A 20,105-nucleotide genomic window follows, 5' to 3' on the forward strand; every position below is an offset into this window, starting at 1 on the left:
CAAGCAATGTTCAAGACGTCAGCGAATTTGGAAATCGAGGTCGAAGATATCGAAGCATTCGCGACCGAAACGAAAAAGTACACGATCAATTCCAGCCTGTCGCTCTTCGACGCGATGCAGCTGCGACCGGAAGAGGTAGCCAAAAAACTTGCCTACAAGGACTATTTGGAGTTCGCGCGTTCGAGGCAATTGTGGCATGTTCCACGAACGTATCGCGAGACTTGCGCCGCGCATCTGTGCGAGGCGATGTCGAGAGGAGTTTTTCGTCGCTGGGTCTTGGACGCTTTCAGGGAGTTGACGCGTTTCAAGCTACCGATTCTTTGCTGCGAGAAAATCATCGAGAAGCTGATGAATCAAGATTTGTGGCACGTTTGCTTGGCAGTTACCGAATAATAAGAGTGACGACGAGCAGTATATTTAAAATATTTTTTTATTCTTTCATATTTTTCGAATAAATGATTCATAAAATTAGTTTTATTTTTTCATTGATACCTACACACATGATCATTCGTAAAAAATACATTTTTTTTTAAATAAATTAACTGGAAAAACATTTTAGAGAAAATCTGTGAGATCTGGATCTGATGCGATCTACTGTCTGTTTCTCTCAAAGTAATCAAAGACTGATCAACAACTAATTTGAACAGATATTGGATAATAAACTTGCAACCATGTTGATAAAATAGTGTTGTATAGGTTTGAGTTTGAACTTTACTGAAAATTTGAGGATCAAATAAAAATTCAACCTCAAGACAGTTCATTACTTACTTATTTAGCTTTACTTAATGCTCGCGTATATTCTTCGGATGTGGCTACTTCAACCATTCTTACGTTACATGCAAATGAAACTGTTACCGATGCATTTTATTGGCTTTTTTATTCATTTTTATTTTGAATATCGTAAATTTGAGAATATTTTTGTACTTTGTCTTTAACGTAAAAATTACTGCACTGAGAATACAACAGAGCGATGGCAAGCCCAATGGACTGGATCAAACGAAGAAATGAAAATATTTTTGTTGAAGTTTATCATTTCATGCGCGTCTACGGGAGTAATTAACTGATAATCAGAAGCATATCATTTGACCGTCGCTTCATAGATTGCCGAGATTCGAGAATCTGCATTCTCACTTCCTTGAAGAGATTATGACCTAATTGCGCCATTGAAATTAACTAGCTGTGATTTATGATTAGAATTTGGTTAATAATTTAGTTTATTTAAGACGACAGTCGTAATAAAATGAGTAACGTTTTGAAACATTTTATTGTTCTTAAAAAAAAGTAGGGTATTCATGTAGAAGGTATTATATTCTAAAATTACATAAATATTTATTCAGCTCAAAAATCTCAGAACCGATTTCACGCATTTTCTTAATTACAATCATGTACTTCATTCATGTGAGTCTTAAGTACAGTTTTATATCCAAACGATTGGTGACAAATCCTACATTCAAATGGTTTGCTTCGTAAGTGTACAATATTTATGTGCCTTTTAAGGTGGCCTTTTTGTCCATATGATCTGTGACAAATCTCACACTCGAAGGGTTTGCTACGATCGTGTACAGCTTTTATGTGAGCCTTGAGGTTTCTTTTTCTTTTAAATGATTTTCGACAATTGTCACAGTCAAAGGGTTTTCTTTGCATATGGACTGAATTTATATGTTCAATGAGGTAGGTTTTAGAACCATATGATTTTTTACAAAAATCACACTTGAACGGTTTGCTACAGTTGTGTACTCTACTTATGTGATATTCGAGGGTTGCCTTGCGTCCGAATGAATTCTGACAAATGTCGCATTCGAAGGGTTTGCTCCGAACGTGTACACTATTTATGTGGTTAATGAGGTTACTACTGAATCCAAAAGATTTATGACAAATTTCGCACTCGAACGGTTTGCTGTGATAATGGACTGCTTGGATGTGAAGTTCGAGGTAACCTTTTTGTCCATATGATTTGTGACAAATGTCACACTCGAACCATTTGCTAGGATCGTGTCCTCCATTTACGTGATCTTTGAGCGAATGTTTGTATCCAAATGATTTGCGACAAATGTCACATTCGAACGGTTTTTTTAGTTCATGTACTGCACTAATGTGCCTTTTAAGGAGTTCATCTTGTCCAAATAACTTACGACAAATGTTACATTCGTAAGATTTTTTTTCTTTAAAAGTTTTTCGACTCAAATTGGACTTGTTAGAAACTTTGGTTTGAGTTGTTTTTCCAAATATTTCTACCTTCTCGGATTCGTCAAACCGACTGTAATTTTCGTAATTGAATCCTTTCTTGATTAAAATCATTAGACGTTTTTGATTCGTTGGAATTTCGTTTTCCACTTTCACAAAACTATGATACTCAGTTTTGCACATGGTTGACGACAGTTCAGGTTTAATCTCTTTGCACTCGAAATCGATGAGTATTTTTTTATTTAACCTTGGCTGTAATGCAATAGCTTCATTCACGTGATTTGCCTAAAATAAAAATGGCCTTAGAATTTTTGATAATGGGAAAAGAGTACATGATTCAAATCATTAAACTCACTGGTGATTTGTGAAAAGTGAATTTTTTAGACGTTTTCGCTTCGCAAGAGTCTATAGAACGTAAATTATAATCGTCACCTGCATCTGTCCCAGTATCGCTCGGCTCTTCCTTTACCCTGAAGAATTATCAAATGTGGTTAACGAATTCCTTCGAAAAATATCACGACAAGCACAAAAAAAGGTTGTACCTAACAGTGTCTCCGATGCTTTTCATCGTTTCCTTGCTTATATTTAATCGCTGCTAATTATGAAAAATTATTCGAGGTTAAAGGTAACTCGAGTGGCTATCACCGGGTCTCAATTTAACCACTTTGCAAACGCTTGCTCAGGAATTTATATCGTGGCTAGCAACTGAACGCACTGTCTCGTAAATATACAAGCGAATATCCGCGAATGCGATAACTGATAGCTTCTAATAGGCGATACTTTTTTTTCCGCAGACGAAGTGACTATACGCAGACGTGATCTACGACGATACAATTATAGAGGGCCTCGCGAGTCGCGTGTCGTTGTAACTACATCGAAATTGCAATGAAAATGTCCTTCGTACGTGCGCACGATCAGCTTAAAAATGCGTGCATTATAATGCAGAAAATCATTCACATAATAGAGAAATACATTTCTGAATTCACAGGCCATTGCGGTATATTACAAACATGATACTAGAAATAAAGTTCAATCCATCTTTAGAGCAGCTAAAGCAGTCGCGTTGATAATTTAGCAAAATACATCTCCACATCTACTCTTAAAAAAATGAAGGATTCATATTGTCTTCGATACGCGTTGTAAGTTAGAGCTCGAATTTTTGAATTCCCGACGCGAACGTAGACGGTTATAGTTTGGGCGCTCATCGCCCGCCAAATAGTTCTATAGTGTATTTGCAACGTCTATGATAGTATCGTGCATTTTTTTCTCCCTCTTGCTCACTCGCTTGACTCGTGCCTCGTGCAGTGTGAGTTCGAACGTCGTGAGACTGCCTCGCCCAACGACAACGCACAAAACACGCAACGCAACTCGAGTGCGTGTTTACACTGCAGATCGTTGACCGTTACAAAAGTATACGTTACGACGTCGTTGCATTAACAACAAATGAGATCGCATCGAGTGAAAAAGTGAAAAATATTTTATGACATAGTCAACCGTGTGCTTGTGAATTGAGTGCGCATAATAATGTCGGCGTCCGACGAAGAATCCGATGCGGTGTACGTAATCGAAAGCGACGAAGACGACCAAAACAATGACGTAGAAATGGACGAAGGCGACGAAGACGAAGAAGATGACGACGACGGATACATCCGCATTTCCGGTCACATGGACAAGAACGGCCATGCCAACCAGACTAAATTGATAAAGCTAAGAGCAAAAGTCGATTGGGAAGACGAAGACGCGCGAATGAAATTTTTCTCGTCGTTCCGGCACTTGATCGACCATTGGGTGGGCTCGGTTCCCGATTTTCGAAACATCTTCTCGCCGGTGCAGATGGATTGGATCCTCGCGCAGGACATGAAAAACGCCGACAAGAACGACGGCCGGACTCCGATCATCGACTTCGTCCAGATGTCCGGCTACAAAGACGAGGGCGACTACGACGACGACAACGAGACGCTGCTGCGTCGTACCACTCCGTTGCATCAGGCCGCCAGAGTTAATTTCTTCTCCGAGCTCCCGGAGCTGGTCGACAATCTGTTCAGGACTTACATCCTGTGGGGCGAGAACTACGTCGACGAGACCGGCCTGACGCATCTTCACGTGGCCGCCAAGTACGGCTGCAGCGACGCCGTCGAGGGATTCTTCATGTTCTCGTCAGGCCATCCCGATTGCGTCTGGCGAGAGACGGGCGAGACGCCGCTGCATCTCGCTCTGGCCAGTGGTCACAAGTACATCGCCCTGCAGCTACTGAGCCATGGCGCGGATCCGTGTCTGGCCAACTCGAAAGGCATGACGCCGTTGCACATCATTTGCGAGGAAAACGACGACGACGAGATGGCCGAAACGTTCTTCAAGGACTGCGACAGAAAACATAAGACATTGGTGGTCGACGCCAAGGACAATTTGGACAGGACACCTCTGCAATTGGCTGTGGCGAATTTTCTGCCTAATACCGTGGAAGTACTCTTGGATCGTGGCGCTGACCTGTCAAGTTTTGTTTTTCCCAACGAGAGTTACTTCGGCGAAAAGTTTGTTGCGCGCAATCATGAAAATAATAAACTTGAGTTTAAGTTGAAATTAGCAGCTGGTGCTCTGGCCGTCGCCGAACGCCTCGAGAAACGAGGATACAATCTCGACCGAAGCGATGCCCTGCTTATCATGAAATTGTTCGATAAACAAGCAATGTTCAAGACGTCAGCGAATTTGGAAATCGAGGTCGAAGATATCGAAGCATTCGCGACCGAGGCAAAAAGGTTGATGATAAATTCAAGTTTGTCGCTGTACGACGCGATCCAGTTACGACCAGAACAGGCAGAGAAGCAAATCACAATTACGGACTACTTCAATTTCGCGAAGTCGAAAAGTTTGAAGAGGAGTCCCCGCAGAGAATCTCGCGAGCCGTGCATCATCCACCTGTGTGAAATGCTATCGAGAAAATTTTTTAGACGCTGGACCCTGGATCTGTTCTCGGAGATGACGCGCCACGAACTGCCAAGCGAGTACTGCGAGATGATCGTCAAGCAACTGTTGAACAGAGATTTGTGGAACATTTGCTTGGCGGCTACGGAGGAAAATCAAAAGGATAAAAAAGATGCTCAATCGAATGAAAGAGAACGTAACAACCCAAGACCCAGGAGAGATAGAAAAGCTCCAAAAAGGCTAGAATATTTCTAGTGAAGATTATGAAGGTTTATTTTATTCTTGTAATGAATTTATAGTATTTCATTTTTCATTCAATCAATTTATAATTATAATTAATAATAATATTTATAAAAGCTTGTGCAGGCAATAAGCATATATATATTAATTTTCAATGTCTGTTATTTATTTTTGCAAGTTTTCATTACTATTCAATAAATTCAATAAATAATTTAAATGCAATATTTTTTTTTATTTTTCCATTGATACACACATGTAAGATAATTTCAAGTAGTATCAAATCAAATTGTTTCAAAGCAAAGTCGCAAAGTCGCTGATAGAAGAAATGAAATGAACACCTTTGATATACGAATCTCTTGTCTACTAATTGTCAATTTGACGTACGTACAAATTACACGAGCGGCGAAGGGGCCAACAACAGCTGATTTTGACAGCTTTCAAGTGTAACGAACTCGCATCGATATGGTTTGAACTGTCGTTTCTACATTGAGCGGCTTTTAGCCTCGTGCTCGTCGGTCGGAGGTGAAAAACCTCAAAAATTGCAACATTGTTTACGTTTGGGTGTCGCAACGGGTGTATCGCAATGCTGTGCAAGACTTTTACTACGTTACGTGTAAATAGCACATCCTCGCAAATTAGGTACCCACAAAAATTAAATTACCACTGAAAGATCCTTTGTGTAATGCACAAATCATTTTAATAAATTAAAATACATAAAGTAAACTTTGTTTAAAATCGCTGTACGACGAAAATCCTAGAGCACACGCACACTAATTGCAAAATCACCTGCAGGGTCAAAGACAGCATCGGTCATCGTGTGTGCGATGGCGGCAAATATGAAAGCACCCGTAGCAGTTCGGAGCAGTGATATTTGCAGCTATATACTTCAACGAAGCTGCAGCAGCAACATATGCGCGGGCTTGGCCCGTTTCGCACGTCGAAACAGTCTCGGCCCTACACATTATAATACAGCGCGAACATGTGCGAAGGGGAGGGGGAGCAGCATTCGCTCATCGCCCAACGCACGAGAGCCGCGTGCGGTGCGAGAGGGGAAAACTGTATTCCGAAATGCCGTGTATGTAGCGTGAATTAGTCACACGCACACCATTGAAGTACGACTGCGCCGCGCGCGGCATACTTGATATAGTCTGTCTGGCCGCTGCATACACTTATAGTGCGAGGCCATTGAGCATAGAATTCTGTGTAGATGGAGTAACGTGTTGTACGCGCGCAGTACACTCACACGCACGCACGCCTACGTTCGACGTTAGACCACTACTACACGCATATATAGCGTTACCTATGTGGATATGGCGGCGCGGCCGCGAGATGTTATTTTGTAGTAGCGCTGCTCGCCTCCTCTCTCTGTTACTAGTAATATTATACGTGCCTATATAGCGAAATGTCGGCTCTCAACAGTTTTGTCTCGGTGTAGGGCCGCAACGGCAGCCGCGGAGCGTCTCGCCAGCACGCAACAACATACATATACGCGGTAGTGCATCAACGAATCGATTCGTCGTGGTGTGTCGTGTGTTCGAGGCGCGAGATAGCCTTTGTTTACATCTCTCCGCGCGCGCACATAAGCTACGGGACAGTAGTGAGGCGACGATCCGCAGTCAACGCAAAGCGTAGTCGACCTGTCGTGGCTGTGCTCCAGCACGGGGCCCCCGCGTGGCAGTAGCAGCATAACAACACTGTGCCCCCAAAAGCTGGCGGGGTTATATTGTATACATACACGACCGATCGACAACTTCAACCTATAGGACTGCTGTTTGATATCCAGTGTGTAGCATTTTGTCTATTATAATCCAGTGCCGCCTATATAACCAAGTCTGGCTAGTTGTGTCTAAACGTAGTTCTCTGTTGTTTGTTTGCGTTCTGTTGTGCAGGTAGTGCAGCAGGAAGATGAACAAGAGGAGAAGGACCTCGTCTGTGGCCAGTCGAGGTACTGAGGATGATCCCGACGACGTCATGCCAGAGCCATCCAAGAGAAGGAAAAAACTGGATCCTGTGAGTCTAGCCGTTGAGTATAAGCTCTTTTTTCATATTTAATACATCTCTGTTGCTTTAGCTGATGATGATAATTGTCAGTGCACCGGTTGAGCATGGAAAAAAACATGCTGGAATGGTGAGACTAATGGGGCAAATACAATGCGATGGTCCTTTCTAATCAATGATTGTTTATATCTCAAATACCAAAACACTCGATTAGCATGAACTCTATTTTATAGATTTACTTTTAGTTTTGCACATTATCAATCCCTCGAATACCAGCACGTTTATACTTTACCTCGTAGAGCAGCAGTTTGTTTTCCAATTTTGACTATTATATTGCTTTTTGTAGAGCGACTTGTGCCATCAGCTATACGATGCCATCAGGACATACAAGAAAGACGATGGGTCATTACTGTGTGATGCATTTATCCGAGTTCCTAAAAGACGACAGGAACCAAGCTATTATGAAGTTGTGACCAATCCAATGGACTTTTTGAAGGTCCAGCAAAAATTAAAAACAGATGAGTACAAAGATATGGATGAATTAGCTGTTGATATACAGTTAATGGTTTCCAATGCCAAAGCATTTTACTCGGTACGCTACCTTAATTTCTGATACAATTTTTTTCATAAGAATTTTAATTAATAATTATGTTTCTAATCAAAATTGTTTACATTTTGAATTAAAGCGTACTTCTCAAGAATACAAAGATGCAATCGAACTGTGGGATTTATGTATAAGTACAAAAAATCGAATATCGGAAGAAAACGAAGAAGAACCAACTCGAGGAAGGCCTAGAGTAACTACTTTTTATTTTTATAAATAAATAGGTTATCCTAAGGTATATTAAAAACTAATATGTAATTCATTTCAGTCAAGAAAAACTATTAGCAGACATGACGATGCAGATGATGCAATAGAAAATACGATAAATTCTGATGAAGATATACAAGCGTATGAAGATTTATATGCAACAGTTATGTTAGCTACAGATCCTGCAGATAGTACAAGGACTCTTAATGTCCCATTTCTTCTTAAACCATCAAGAAAGGTAAGTCATGATTGTTACAATATTTTAAAATTTATTGTTTTATTCAATGTTTTTAATATCTCAACTTTTAATTTCAGCTTTATCCAGAGTACTATGAAGTTATAGAAAATCCCATTGATCTCAAAACAATTGCTACAAAAATTATTGACAATTCTTACCATAATATCGGCGAGTTAGAGAGGGATTTATTGTTAATGTGTCGAAATGCATGTAACTTCAATGAACCTGGTTCTTGGATTTATAAAGATGCGAAATTACTAAAGAAGATAATTACTGCAGCAACCAAAAAAAGTGTTGATGGAGGGGGATTAAAGTCATCTGTAAGAGGTAAACGAGGAAGTCGTTCAACTCATGCTCTAGTAGCACAGGCAGCTGCAATGAAAGATGAAGATGAAGAAAGTGACGATGAGGAAGAAGATCCATTAGATACTGAAGAAAGTGATAATCCTCAGTGGCAACTCTTTCAAACAATCCGAACTGCTCCTAATAATACAGGTACATTACCTGACTATACAGGTACTGTATTTGATAAAAAAGTTTTAATGACATAATTTGCAGTAATGTTGCATTGAGATTTTTAAAACTTTTTCCATTCATATTTAAATCAATTTCTTTTTATACTTGTATTTATTCACTATATTAAAATTTCAGGTTTGCGAATGAGTGAGTTTTTTTGGACTTTACCATCAAAACAGTTGTATGCTGATTATTATAAAATGATAAAAAATCCAATATCTTTATTACAAATTCGTAAAAAAATTAAGGTAAATATAATTCAACTATTATTTCAAAACAAAGCATATAAAAGTAAATAATTTTTACAATTTCAGAATGGTGATTATGATACTGTAAATGAAGTTGCTGCAGATATGAATCTAGTTTTTGAAAATGCCAAAAAGTATAATGTACACACATCAAGATTATATAAGGTATTTAAAAATATTCGAAATCATTTTAAGTTTAAGACTTGACATTCACCACTAACTATTTAAATGTAATTTTCAGTTTGCTGTCAAATTACAAAAAGTAATGCAAGAAAAAGTTCAAGAGTTATCAGAATTGGACCCGGTAAAATTTAACCATTATACTTTTCTTCATATGTACCTTTTTTACTTTTGTTTGAAACTATTTTTACTTTATTTTTAATAGGAGTCTGAATCCGAAGAAGAGAGCGAAATTCACTCTCATCCTAGGCTAATGAAAAGAGCTTCGAACTTACTTACTCGAGGAAAATACAAAGACAATATCCCTTTGAAGAAAAGATTGCACAAACTCGTTAAATGCGTCGTGGAACATCTCGTAAGTTAATGTTAATACAATCATCAAAACCATTAAAATAATTTTTTATATTACAATAATTATAATTCTTAGACTGAAGATGGAAGGCAGCCAATAATGATGTTTTTAGAGAAACCTTCAAAGAGAGATTATCCGGATTATTATCAAGTTATTGCTGAACCAATGGATATGTTAACTATTGAATCTAATATTAAATCTGAAAAATATCACACTGATGCCGAACTAGTTCAAGATCTGAAGGTAATTAAATTTAAAAACAATTTAAATTTTCTTTTAAAATTTAATAGATTTAATTTTTATTCATTTATCATTTCTTTCCAATAGCTTATGTTTAAAAACTGTAAACAATACAATGAAGTAGGATCACAAATTTACGACGATGCAAAAATGCTTGAAAAAGTATTGATGGAAAAAGTCAAAGAATTTGGTGGGTTTTTGCCTTACATGCACAGAACAAAATCTGAAACTTCAACGCCGACTAGAAATGTTGGGTAAGAACATTTCAATTGTTAATAATGGCTAAATTCTTTTATGACAAATTTTTTAAAATTAAACTAATTTTCAAATTAATGATACTTTATAGACGACCCAAAAAAGTGGTGCCTTTACACATGCAAAAATTGCGTACCATGTACGATACAGTTAAAGATTATTGTGATGCCAAAGGACGACAATTATCATCTATATTTATGAAATTGCCAAATATTAGAGAGTATCCCGATTATTACGAAGTTATCAAGAATCCAATTCATATGGAAAAGATCGCTGCTAATTTAAAAGCGAATGCTTATGACAATATGGATGAACTTGTTGCTGATTTGTTATTGATGTTTGATAATGCTTGCAAATACAACGAACCAGATTCGCAAATATACAAGGTGAGTCATATATTTTGTAAGCTATAAAGATTTTGACGAGAATAGAGAGTAATCAAGGAGAGAGTCTATTGCTCGAACAGGCAAGTATTTCGTAATATTAACATTCAACGAGGCATAATGTTGTGTTATATTCTGGGATTCAAACTCGCAAGATGCTTCAAAAAAAGTAGTTAAATTTGAGAATTTATATTGTGCAGTGCTTGTTCAAGTCTTTTACTTATATTAAAATTTCTCATTTTATTAAAAAAACAAATTATATCCGCACCCACATTGAGATGAATGGTTCCAATGACTGCATCACTTTTTATCAAAAATTATAGATTGTTAATTAAAGATGAGTAAGCAGTGGCTTGAAATTGAAATGAACTAACTTCATCATCAAGGATGAAAATATATTCTTATATTTGTTTTGGATTTCATTACGTCACTCATGCGAACTTCAGTGATGAATGACAAAAAATTTATTCAACTTTATGAAGTATCGTTTTAAACATTGATTTTGAAAATAACTGAAATATTCAGTCTTGTAGACTAAAATATTTTTAAAATGTATGCGTCCTCATGTAAAAGAACGGCCCTATTTAAAACCCCTTTTTTACGTGATCTGATTCAACAAATTTATCATTTCAAAATTAAGAATCATAAACATTTTGTATATTTTAATATCTAAGTAATTATCGCTTCTGATGATTAATTTATATTATGTCCCAACATCCTTATCATAAAACGATCATAGCTAATTTAAATTTTCATGTTTTCTAAGAAGACCGAAAATTAAAATATTTCAACGCGTTTTTTGAAACTTCTACCGAATATTTCTCCACAATGTTCTTTGGGAACAATAAGAACACCAAAATTAAGATTTCATAGAGTATTTTAGAGAAATATTCGGTAGAAAATTCAGAAAACTAATTTGAAGTTTATATTGAGGACATAACGTTTTTTGTTTCATAACTATGGAATACGTTTTTGAATCCATTTGATTATCTCATATTCATAACATTCACTTAAGAACATTCCCAAGTTCAAAAAATTCATAACAGACACATCGTTCTAAAAATGGGCCGTTTGTCTTACAATAGGTAAGTATAAAATAGTTCTCAGCGCTTACTAGAACAAAGAATTTAATTTTTATTTGAAAAACTTTTACGAACGAATCTAAATTTACCCTTTTTTCATTCAATCCTATTCATAAATAAGCATTTTCGCCGAATCTATCTATTCGATCAGTAAGTTTTAAATTGCCCGCTGCTTCATTAAAATCTGCGCTCTGCGCGCACAGCTGTTGGCAAAAATTTTTTAAGGTTATCGCGAAGAAGGTAAATTTCTCCCTCTCTCCAGGAATTGGCAACCCGACTACCCGACGACTGAGTGTTCGCTATCTACAACTACACGCGCACGCACACATACACACGGATTGTGCAGTTTGCATAGAGCACAGCACACAGTGTGTGCTCTCGTCTCGCGAATGTTCGCACCGCTTTCGGAGTCGGTTGTGGTGTGTGTCGTTTTGTCCCTTGTGCTCTCCGTGCGTATATAGACGAAAACAAACTCTACTCTCTCCGCGTTCTCTCCTCTCACTGCGTGCACAGTGCAGTCCCCGAATTTTCGGAAATCGATATCGCGCGGCACGCGAGACTGAGACGATGAAAACAGTCGTCGCCGCCGACGTCGTCGCCGTCGACGTTGAGAGACGCAATTTTGGGCTTTATATCGGCTGAATTAGCCAAGTGCTACTTTGACTGCCATTGTGTGTGGGACGACGATCGCGAGTGCGGGAGTATATTATATAGAGAGTGACTGAGTGAGAGAGTGAGTGCGCCCAAACCTCTCTATCGCACGCATACACACACACACACACACACGACTCGTCGTCGAGCTTCGATACTCCTCCTTCGTTGTTCTACATTTTTCCATTAAACTTTAAACAATGTTGGCCTCCCACGATACGGAAATGCTTCCGGCTTATAGAAATGTCGAGGACGACGTAAAAAAAGAACCGGCCAGAACCAGTGCCGTCAAGCTGATGCGAGACAGGGACGTCGATCAGAGGATGAGAAAAAAATGCAAAAAAAATGAGGCAGGCAACAACTCTTTTTTTACCTTTTAATACGTGCGAAACTTGCTCTTGCCACTGCACAAGACTACTTCATTAAAACCTTGATACATTATTATTACTTCCTTGATAGGTCAATCTCTCGCTTCATTTTGCACAAACAGTGCATCTTTTTTTTAAGCATTCAACATTTAATGAATATAATAATCAAGGTGAAGCAGGGAACAATTTTAACTTTATGCATTTTTTTGTAGGATGCTCTTACATTGCAAAGATTAGTACTGCAAAACAAATTACAGCTCACCGAAGATGAAGACAGCGTACCTGATGTTGCTGCTGCTGTTCAAGAAATCTTAGCTTCAATTTTTACTGCTACTTATAACCATCAAGATAATGAAGGGCGTTGTTATTCAGACTCAATGGCGGAATTACCAGAGCATGACATTATCGATGGGAAAAAGTACATACATTTCTAATACTTTTATTTCCAAGTCTTTTCTTATTATTTTTGTTTGTAAAAATGTCGTTTTGGTTTTTTAGAGTACGAGGCTTGTCCCTGGATTTAATTAAACGACGCTTAGATAAAGGTGTATATAAAAGACTTGATCGTTTTCAAGAAGATGTGTTCAATTGCTTAGAAAGAGCCAGAAAATTATCCCGAACGGATTCACAACCATTTGAAGACAGTGTTGAATTACAAGCTTTCTTCATTAAGACTCGAGATGATGTCACTAAAAATGGTGATTTATTACATTCTTCAGCTCTAAATTATACTCTTTTAGAATTTGGTGCTCAAGTGTCAGAATTGAGGAAAATCAAAACAACACAAGAAGCAACTATGTCAAATGAGGATGAAAGCTGTGATGCCAATGATAAAGTAAGTTTTAAACATTTGTAACAGTCAATATGTGCTATGAAAACTTATTACATTAATTTTTTTTATTTTTATTTAGGATGCAGATGGAAATAACAGTATATTCAATAGTGACAATGGAGGTGCAATAATTTACAACCAAGAAACTTATAGAGCTAGTGACTTTGCTTACATAGAGCCATCAGAGCGCGGGATGGAAAAAAGTATAATTCTTATTGAAAGGTTTTGGACAAACAGTGATGGACAGCAAATGCTATATGGTAATCTTTTTTATCGTCCAAGTGAGACTTACCATGTGGCTTCTAGAAAATTTTTGGATAAAGAGGTGTTCAAAAGCGATTCCCATGTTGCTGTACCGATAACGAAAATTTCTGGAAAATGCTGTGTTTTGAATGTGAAAGACTATTTTCGATGTTTGCCCGAAGGTTTTTTGGAAAAAGATGTATATGTTTGCGAATCAAGGTATTCAACAAAAGTTAGGGCATTTAAAAAGATTAAGAGTTGGAACTTTGATTCTGATCATTTAAAGCTTGTATTAAGAGAAAAACCACTAGAACCAAAGAGAGTTATATCTGTTTACAAAGATAGACTAGAAAAACATAAAGAAGAAATTGCTGAACTCGAAGAAGGAGAGAAGTTAGTTGAGAAGGATATACCAGTGAGTTGATTATAGTTATCATATATTTTTTTATACTCAGATATTTATTTTAATGAATAAAATTATTATTTTTAGAATGTGATGGTTTTCAATCCCAATGATACAGATAACACTTATTATGAACAATATAATACATGTGTTGGACCCGTAAAATTGGGTGATTTTGTCTATGTAGCTACTGATGGAGGAAGACAACAAGTGGCTCAAGTTGATTCTATATGGTCAACAAAAGAGTATGTTTTCAATTATATACATTTTATATATGCTTTGTAAATATTCATTTAATTTACTGACCTATTACTTTCTATTTTTTAGCGATAAATGCTATTTCAAAGGACCATACATACTCAGTCCTTCAGAAGTTACTCATGCACCTTCAAAATGTTTTTACAAGCAAGAAATGTTTCTATCAACAGTTGATGCCACACATCCTATTGTTGCTATTGTGGGAAAATGTGCAGTACTTGATCGTGGAGAATACAGTTGCAGTAAGTTACATACTTTTTAATAAAATACTAAAAACTTATGAAAAATTTGATTATTTTTAAATTAATAATTTAACTTTGCCTAGGTCGGCCAACGGAAATTCCCGAGGACGATGTTTTCATATGTGAATCCCTGTTTGACGAAAATAAGAGCATGATTAAGAAACTTAACGATAATGGTTTGAAAAAGTATAATCATTCTAAGCAAGTGATGACGGACGAAATTTATTTCTTCCGGAAACCAATTAACCCTACTAAGGTAATTTTGTTACTGCAATTTTAAAAAAACAATTTTTTTTTTCATTTAAATAATCTGCCCATTTCTAAAATACATTTTATTTATTATTTAGGTTCCAAATGATCCCACTCATTTGTTGAGTCACAATAAGTCCACTGGATCAACATCTAGCCAATACGAAATGGTATGTATGAAAATAAATTAAATCTTATTCAAGTGACTTAATATTCGCCATTGCATGCTTCTTTAACAAATCATTTTCACGTTGATGTTGAAAAATTATAATTTTTCAAAATATATAATATTGAAGTTTCTTCAAACGTTGAGATAACATGCTTAAGCTGAAATAAATTTAATTTCGCAACATCAATTTGGATTGTGCATGCATAGTACTATGCCGGCATATTAATATTTTATTTTTCATTGTGTTTGTTTAATTATCAAAAGTAATAGTAAATTCGCACATGAGTTTTCAATGTGTTGAAAATCAAAAGAGCACCTGTTGGGTTCATTAGAGTACTTTTCTAACTCATTTTTCAAAATTAAAAAGTTCTTATTGCGAATAGAGAAGTAACAACGAAGTTTGGAAAATTTCTGAAAAAAGTAGAAAATTTACAGTATGGGAAAGTTTCTTATGAAACTTTTAATGCTAACGAATAATGAGAATTTTTTAATTTTGAAAATACTGTGGTAAGAAAAAATCTTGCTCAAAAAAGTAATCAAAAGAATCGATTTGAAGGTGCCTCATAAGCCCTATAGTGAAAAATTGAACTTGGAAAATAATTTATTAAGATGTATGCACCTTGTACCTTCGCGAAAAAATATTCGATCCCTTAATTAAGTAAACGCGGCGATAGATAAATCGTTCCCTTTAGACCTTGTAAATTAACGTAACCGAACCTGAATCGTATATTAGGATGGCTCACCGTTCACAACAAAGATGGAAACGGATGTACTAGGTATCGGAGACGACAGTTTGGATGCTCCACCATCGGTAAGCTCCGTGGATACTCAACCGGTGCTCTCCAACTCCCATACGCCCGTGACGTCAAAGAAGGTAGGTTTTTGGGCCCTCCGAACAATCTTTTTTCAATTGAGATATTAGTGCTTTATTATTATTTTTATCGTTACTTTAACATTCACTTGCATAATTATCAACAATATTGGCTTAGTCACTTCTTTTACTGTTGCGTAAGCTTTTTGTACATGAATCTATGCGACGTACGTACTTATAAGTTTATTAGGCATTTAATTTAAAGAAAGAAATATGCCAGCATAAAACTTTAGCTATTGTCAGTGTACCATATAAAAGCGTCATAGTTGAAATTAAAAAAGGGTGTTCGTCGTTGGCTTCACTCATTATCCATAATAATAGCGCCATTCACGCTTTTACATTCACATATTAAATTATATTTTAATTTTAGAAAACACCTGGAAGAAAAGTATTGACGGGCTACATAATGTACTCGAGCAAAATGCGCACGACCATTACTCAAAATAATCCAGATTCTACTTTTGGAGAAATTAGTAGAATGGTTGGAAACGAGGTAATTTACTAAAAATCAACATAAAAAGGCGCTGTACCGTTGTTTTATAATTGTTATTATTGAAAAATGTCTATAAGATTTTTTGTTGATAAATAATAAAATTATTTTTATAGTGGAGAAAGTTGACTCCAGCAGAAAAATCGATGTGGGAAGAACGAGCTTCAAAATTGAACGACGAAGGTGGCCCAGTTAGAGGTACACTATCTGCTAATCAAATGCAAGATATAATATTTGAATGCTGCTGGGACAATTGTGACTACCAATTTGAAGATATGGCTGACTGTATAGAACATAGTGTCGCGGAACAAGGTGGCCATGTGCAAACATTTTTCAATAACACCGGTGAGTACTTATTTCTAAATATTTTTAATAATTCTGAAAAAAAACCTTCAAGTTGTGATATTTTTTATTTAGATATTGAGTATCAATGTCAATGGCGAGGTTGTGGTAGAATGAAAAAACCAGTTCCTCCCTTTCCTAGTGTACAAAGACTGGCAAGACATGTAAAAGAAGTTCACATATTAAAGTCCAATGGAAAGTACCTTCCTCCAGTAGAAAGGAGCAAGTATGTATCTGATAACACAGTGTTTTGTATAATATCAATGAATAAATTGGTAAAAAAAAGCATTACGTAACATATTTTTTCAATACTTTCAGAAACTTTGTACCTTCTAAGGGAACATCATTGTTATCCTCTCCTATGGAAGCAGGTAAGATTTTTTACTTACGCAGTATCTTTTTATATTCTCACAATCATACTAAAACTTGAATTCATTTTATAGAAACGACTGCTGCTGCTACACAAACAAATAATGCACCTGTCGCCAAACAACCTGAAAATCTTTTCATTGCTGTACCTCCTCGTCCGAGTCGCGTATTACATTCAGAAGCTTACTTAAGGTAATATCAGTTGATTTTTCAATACACTTTGTACTTTTAATTATCTGTTACGGAAACAAAAAAATTAATCCATTACTCCATTACTAAAAAAATTATACCATTTTTTATAGGTACATTGAAGGTTTAACTACAGAAAATCGATATGTTACCAATTGGGATAAACAGCTCAATGCAACACAAGAAAATACACCAACACCCGAAGTTTCAAAACTACCAGCAGAATGGTTAGGTAATGGTGTGGGCAATCATGGGAATGTGGTTAATGCCCTGTGGAATTTGAGAAATATGATGATGCGGGATGTACTAACCATTAACAAAACACTATAGTCTTGTACATTACATAGCTGTATATTATATTAAAATTTATCAAAATTGCTGTTTGATGTATTATAGGATGCTATCATGAGTTCTTGAATGCAGATGGCATTGAAAGACTGAAGTAGTTTAAAAAAATTTTTTTCATCGTTCAGTTAAGTAGTTGGAGCACAATTTGTTTTTTCATGGTATATTTCATTTCTCATTTGTAATAAAACTCCGCGTATTAGTTTTGTAAGTAACGTGTACATTGGACCATTGTATACATGTAAATTACAGTTGCCTTCATTATGTGAAATGCTTTATGACGAGTAATTTCTAAAATTAAAGCAAACGATTGACATAAACATATGACTAAATGTATCAAAATATATATTAACGTACATAAAGTTAATAATTAAGTTATCATATGTGTTTCGAGGATCTGTCTACTGTTTACTATATTAGTAAGTATAGTAATACAGCAAAAAAAAATAAGTTGCAGAGTATTTTATGATTGGATTAGCTTCTTTCGGTTATGATTACTGAGTTCAAATCATATCCGAAAAAGTTAAACTTTCAGTAAATAAAACTATAATAAAATTTGTTACGATTGTGAAATATTAGTTAAATTAGATATTAATGAACAATAAAACAATGTTTAAATACATTTCTAGCACATTAACACGAATGTTACTTATTTTTTACCTCATAATTAATTATACAATCTTACAAAAGCTTGAACCTGCTGTCCACTTGTTTGCCTAATAGTTTATTCGTTTTTTTTTTTTTCAATGTTGGGTACCTAATAAGTAAAATCAGTTTCAATATTTATTTTTAAAACAAGTTTTTATCTTAAATTTCGATGAACTTATCATTCAAGAAGCCGAAAAATTTACATATACTTGGAATTTAACATTTTCTCAAATAAGACATTGCTGAGAAGGTTTTTTTTCAAATTTATAATGTCAAATTGTCAAGTTTTGACTTTTTCAGCGCTTGCGCTTTCTCTTTTTTCGCGATAGTTCCGAATCCCGCCGCTTCTCGATAAGCGCTCCAAGATGCAATGTGTTGCAAGAAAATCGTGTGTCGCTCAGTCAGTGCACTGACGTTCAGTATTGTTTACATGAATATTGCATGAACTATTTCATGAATAAATAAATTAATCATTAGAAAATCGATCCCTCATAATTTCCAATAGGTTTGTTTTAATTCTTTTTACATATTTATCTTTTTTTTAGGACTTGTCAATTAATATGTCTGGTGTATTTATAAGCTCAATATGTCATGTGATTAAAATCAATTGGATTTTCAGTTTACTTAATATTTTCACGAATTATTTATTTTATTTACTTCTTTGATTTTATTGATTAAAAATAATGTGATTTAAGATCTCTTTGATATATTAAGGTTATTGCTTGAAAAGGGCGAATATTTTATGAAAGTTTTAATTTTACAGTCAACAATCAATATTATCAGAATAGCGCAGACTGACAGAAAATGTTGAGCAGAACATTGAGATATCATCGTACTTTAGTAAATAGTTGCCAAAGTAAGTCCTCAAGTTATATTATTATTACATCACTATGGATTATTAAAACATTTATTTTATTATTAGTTCATACCAAATCAAGCCTATTTGCTGAAAGTAATGAAAAGTCAAAAGAAAGCACTAGATTAAAAGAATTTAGGAAAAAGTTGCAAGAAAAACCTCCTATAGGTACGTAAAAAATTTTTAAAAACATAGTGTATAAAGAGTCTTACATAACACAAACTATTTTTATTATAGGTGGTTTTGCTATAGATAATGATAAAAAAGAAAATCTGGTGGATTCAAACAAACTACGGGCCAGAGCTCCATTAAGTAAGATATTTTTTATATAAACTGTAGCAATTGATGCATATATAATCATAATTATCAATACTTTTCAGAGGGGATAGAGGAACTCGAAGAGGGCCAACATCCCTATCAAGAGAAAGAGCCGCTGGAACCTTTTCCCAACAGTGTAAACCCAGCAACAGGAGAACTCGGTGGTCCAAGGGGCCCAGAACCAACCAGATATGGAGATTGGGAAAGAAAGGGTCGAGTCTCTGATTTTTAACAAAACGATTTGTTACTATTAAATTGTAAATACACAACACCAGTGAGAGATAAATTTATTTGTACATACTAGAAGCTTTATTAGTTATTAAAACATTTTTTCTGTAACTACTCAAAGAAAAAGTTAAATAATAATTTATTCTAAGAAACTTTCTTTTCTCTCAGTCTTGAATAAAAAATTTTGTTCATGAATAATGTAATTGTTGATAGCATTATATGTGAAAAAATCTTAAATTATTTAGTTATGATACTTGAAATTTTTGATATTTTGAAAAATGCATTTGATGGCGCGGTAGTTATAATCTTTGAAATGAAATTTATTCATGTAATAATTTTTGTTTCAAAGACAACATTCAAAACTAACGCACTTCAATCATCATCC

At 35.5% G+C, this 20,105-nt stretch overlaps 3 protein-coding genes across 7 annotated transcripts; 2 read left to right on the forward strand and 1 right to left on the reverse strand.

The window, feature by feature from the left end:
- Positions 1-1,371: 1,371 nt before the first annotated feature.
- On the reverse strand, positions 1,372-2,949 carry LOC106655263 (zinc finger protein OZF-like). The gene is made up of 3 exons (XM_014375578.2): positions 2,727-2,949; positions 2,540-2,654; positions 1,372-2,469 (listed from the first exon to the last, which is right to left on the reverse strand). Exons 1-3 carry the CDS (start codon positions 2,750-2,752, stop codon positions 1,372-1,374), a joined length of 1,239 nt encoding a protein of 412 aa, XP_014231064.1. The 5' UTR covers positions 2,753-2,949.
- Positions 2,950-6,663: 3,714 nt separating this feature from the next.
- LOC106655294 (protein polybromo-1) lies at positions 6,664-18,307 on the forward strand. Of its 5 annotated transcripts, XM_014375617.2 has the most exons (27): positions 6,674-7,128; positions 7,236-7,356; positions 7,691-7,936; positions 8,031-8,141; positions 8,217-8,393; positions 8,471-8,888; positions 9,045-9,157; positions 9,224-9,322; positions 9,399-9,461; positions 9,543-9,692; positions 9,765-9,932; positions 10,017-10,183; positions 10,276-10,570; positions 12,881-13,086; positions 13,167-13,503; positions 13,580-14,158; positions 14,234-14,391; positions 14,474-14,646; positions 14,730-14,902; positions 14,994-15,065; positions 15,798-15,938; positions 16,306-16,428; positions 16,542-16,770; positions 16,843-16,993; positions 17,086-17,138; positions 17,211-17,328; positions 17,439-18,307. In XM_014375617.2, exons 2-27 carry the CDS (start codon positions 7,252-7,254, stop codon positions 17,653-17,655), a joined length of 4,842 nt encoding a protein of 1,613 aa, XP_014231103.1. In that variant the 5' UTR covers positions 6,674-7,128; positions 7,236-7,251; the 3' UTR covers positions 17,656-18,307. The 5 variants fall into 5 exon arrangements, with proteins under 5 accessions (XP_023319108.1, XP_023319090.1, XP_023319103.1 ...); XM_023463340.1 differs by lacking the exon at positions 15,798-15,938 and having other exon boundaries at positions 6,664-7,128; positions 7,236-7,368; XM_023463322.1 differs by having other exon boundaries at positions 6,668-7,128; positions 7,236-7,368; positions 16,542-16,993.
- A 382-nt stretch (positions 18,308-18,689) lies between these two features.
- Positions 18,690-19,828, forward strand: LOC106655283 (succinate dehydrogenase assembly factor 4, mitochondrial-like). Its single transcript, XM_014375603.2, has 5 exons — positions 18,690-18,823; positions 19,082-19,174; positions 19,241-19,342; positions 19,412-19,486; positions 19,555-19,828. The coding sequence occupies exons 2-5, from the start codon at positions 19,123-19,125 to the stop codon at positions 19,722-19,724; spliced, it is 399 nt and encodes a 132-aa protein (XP_014231089.1). The 5' UTR covers positions 18,690-18,823; positions 19,082-19,122; the 3' UTR covers positions 19,725-19,828.
- The last annotated feature ends 277 nt before the right edge of the window (positions 19,829-20,105 follow it).

The sequence above is a fragment of the Trichogramma pretiosum genome, unplaced genomic scaffold (genome assembly GCF_000599845.2).
Source record: "Trichogramma pretiosum strain Unisexual culture from Peru unplaced genomic scaffold, Tpre_2.0 scaffold91, whole genome shotgun sequence".
Taxonomy (NCBI): domain Eukaryota; kingdom Metazoa; phylum Arthropoda; class Insecta; order Hymenoptera; family Trichogrammatidae; genus Trichogramma; species Trichogramma pretiosum.

Excerpts from the sequence above, each read along its gene's own strand:
- LOC106655283 (XM_014375603.2), top strand. The coding sequence starts at position 19,123 with ATGTTGAGCAGAACATTGAGATATCATCGTACTTTAGTAAATAGTTGC. Across the intron at positions 19,175-19,240 it reads TTTAGTAAATAGTTGCCAAA|TTCATACCAAATCAAGCCTA; the intron begins GTAAGTCCTCAA and ends TTTTATTATTAG. Across the intron at positions 19,343-19,411 it reads GCAAGAAAAACCTCCTATAG|GTGGTTTTGCTATAGATAAT; the intron begins GTACGTAAAAAA and ends TTTTTATTATAG.
- LOC106655263 (XM_014375578.2), bottom strand. The coding sequence starts at position 2,752 with ATGAAAAGCATCGGAGACACTGTTAG. Across the intron at positions 2,655-2,726 it reads AGCATCGGAGACACTGTTAG|GGTAAAGGAAGAGCCGAGCG; the intron begins GTACAACCTTTT and ends ATAATTCTTCAG. Across the intron at positions 2,470-2,539 it reads TCACTTTTCACAAATCACCA|GCAAATCACGTGAATGAAGC; the intron begins GTGAGTTTAATG and ends TTTTTATTTTAG.
- LOC106655294 (XM_023463322.1), top strand. The coding sequence starts at position 7,252 with ATGAACAAGAGGAGAAGGACCTCGTCTGTGGCCAGTCGAGGTACTGAG. Across the intron at positions 8,394-8,470 it reads TTCTTAAACCATCAAGAAAG|CTTTATCCAGAGTACTATGA; the intron begins GTAAGTCATGAT and ends TTTTAATTTCAG. Across the intron at positions 9,462-9,542 it reads AGTTATCAGAATTGGACCCG|GAGTCTGAATCCGAAGAAGA; the intron begins GTAAAATTTAAC and ends TATTTTTAATAG.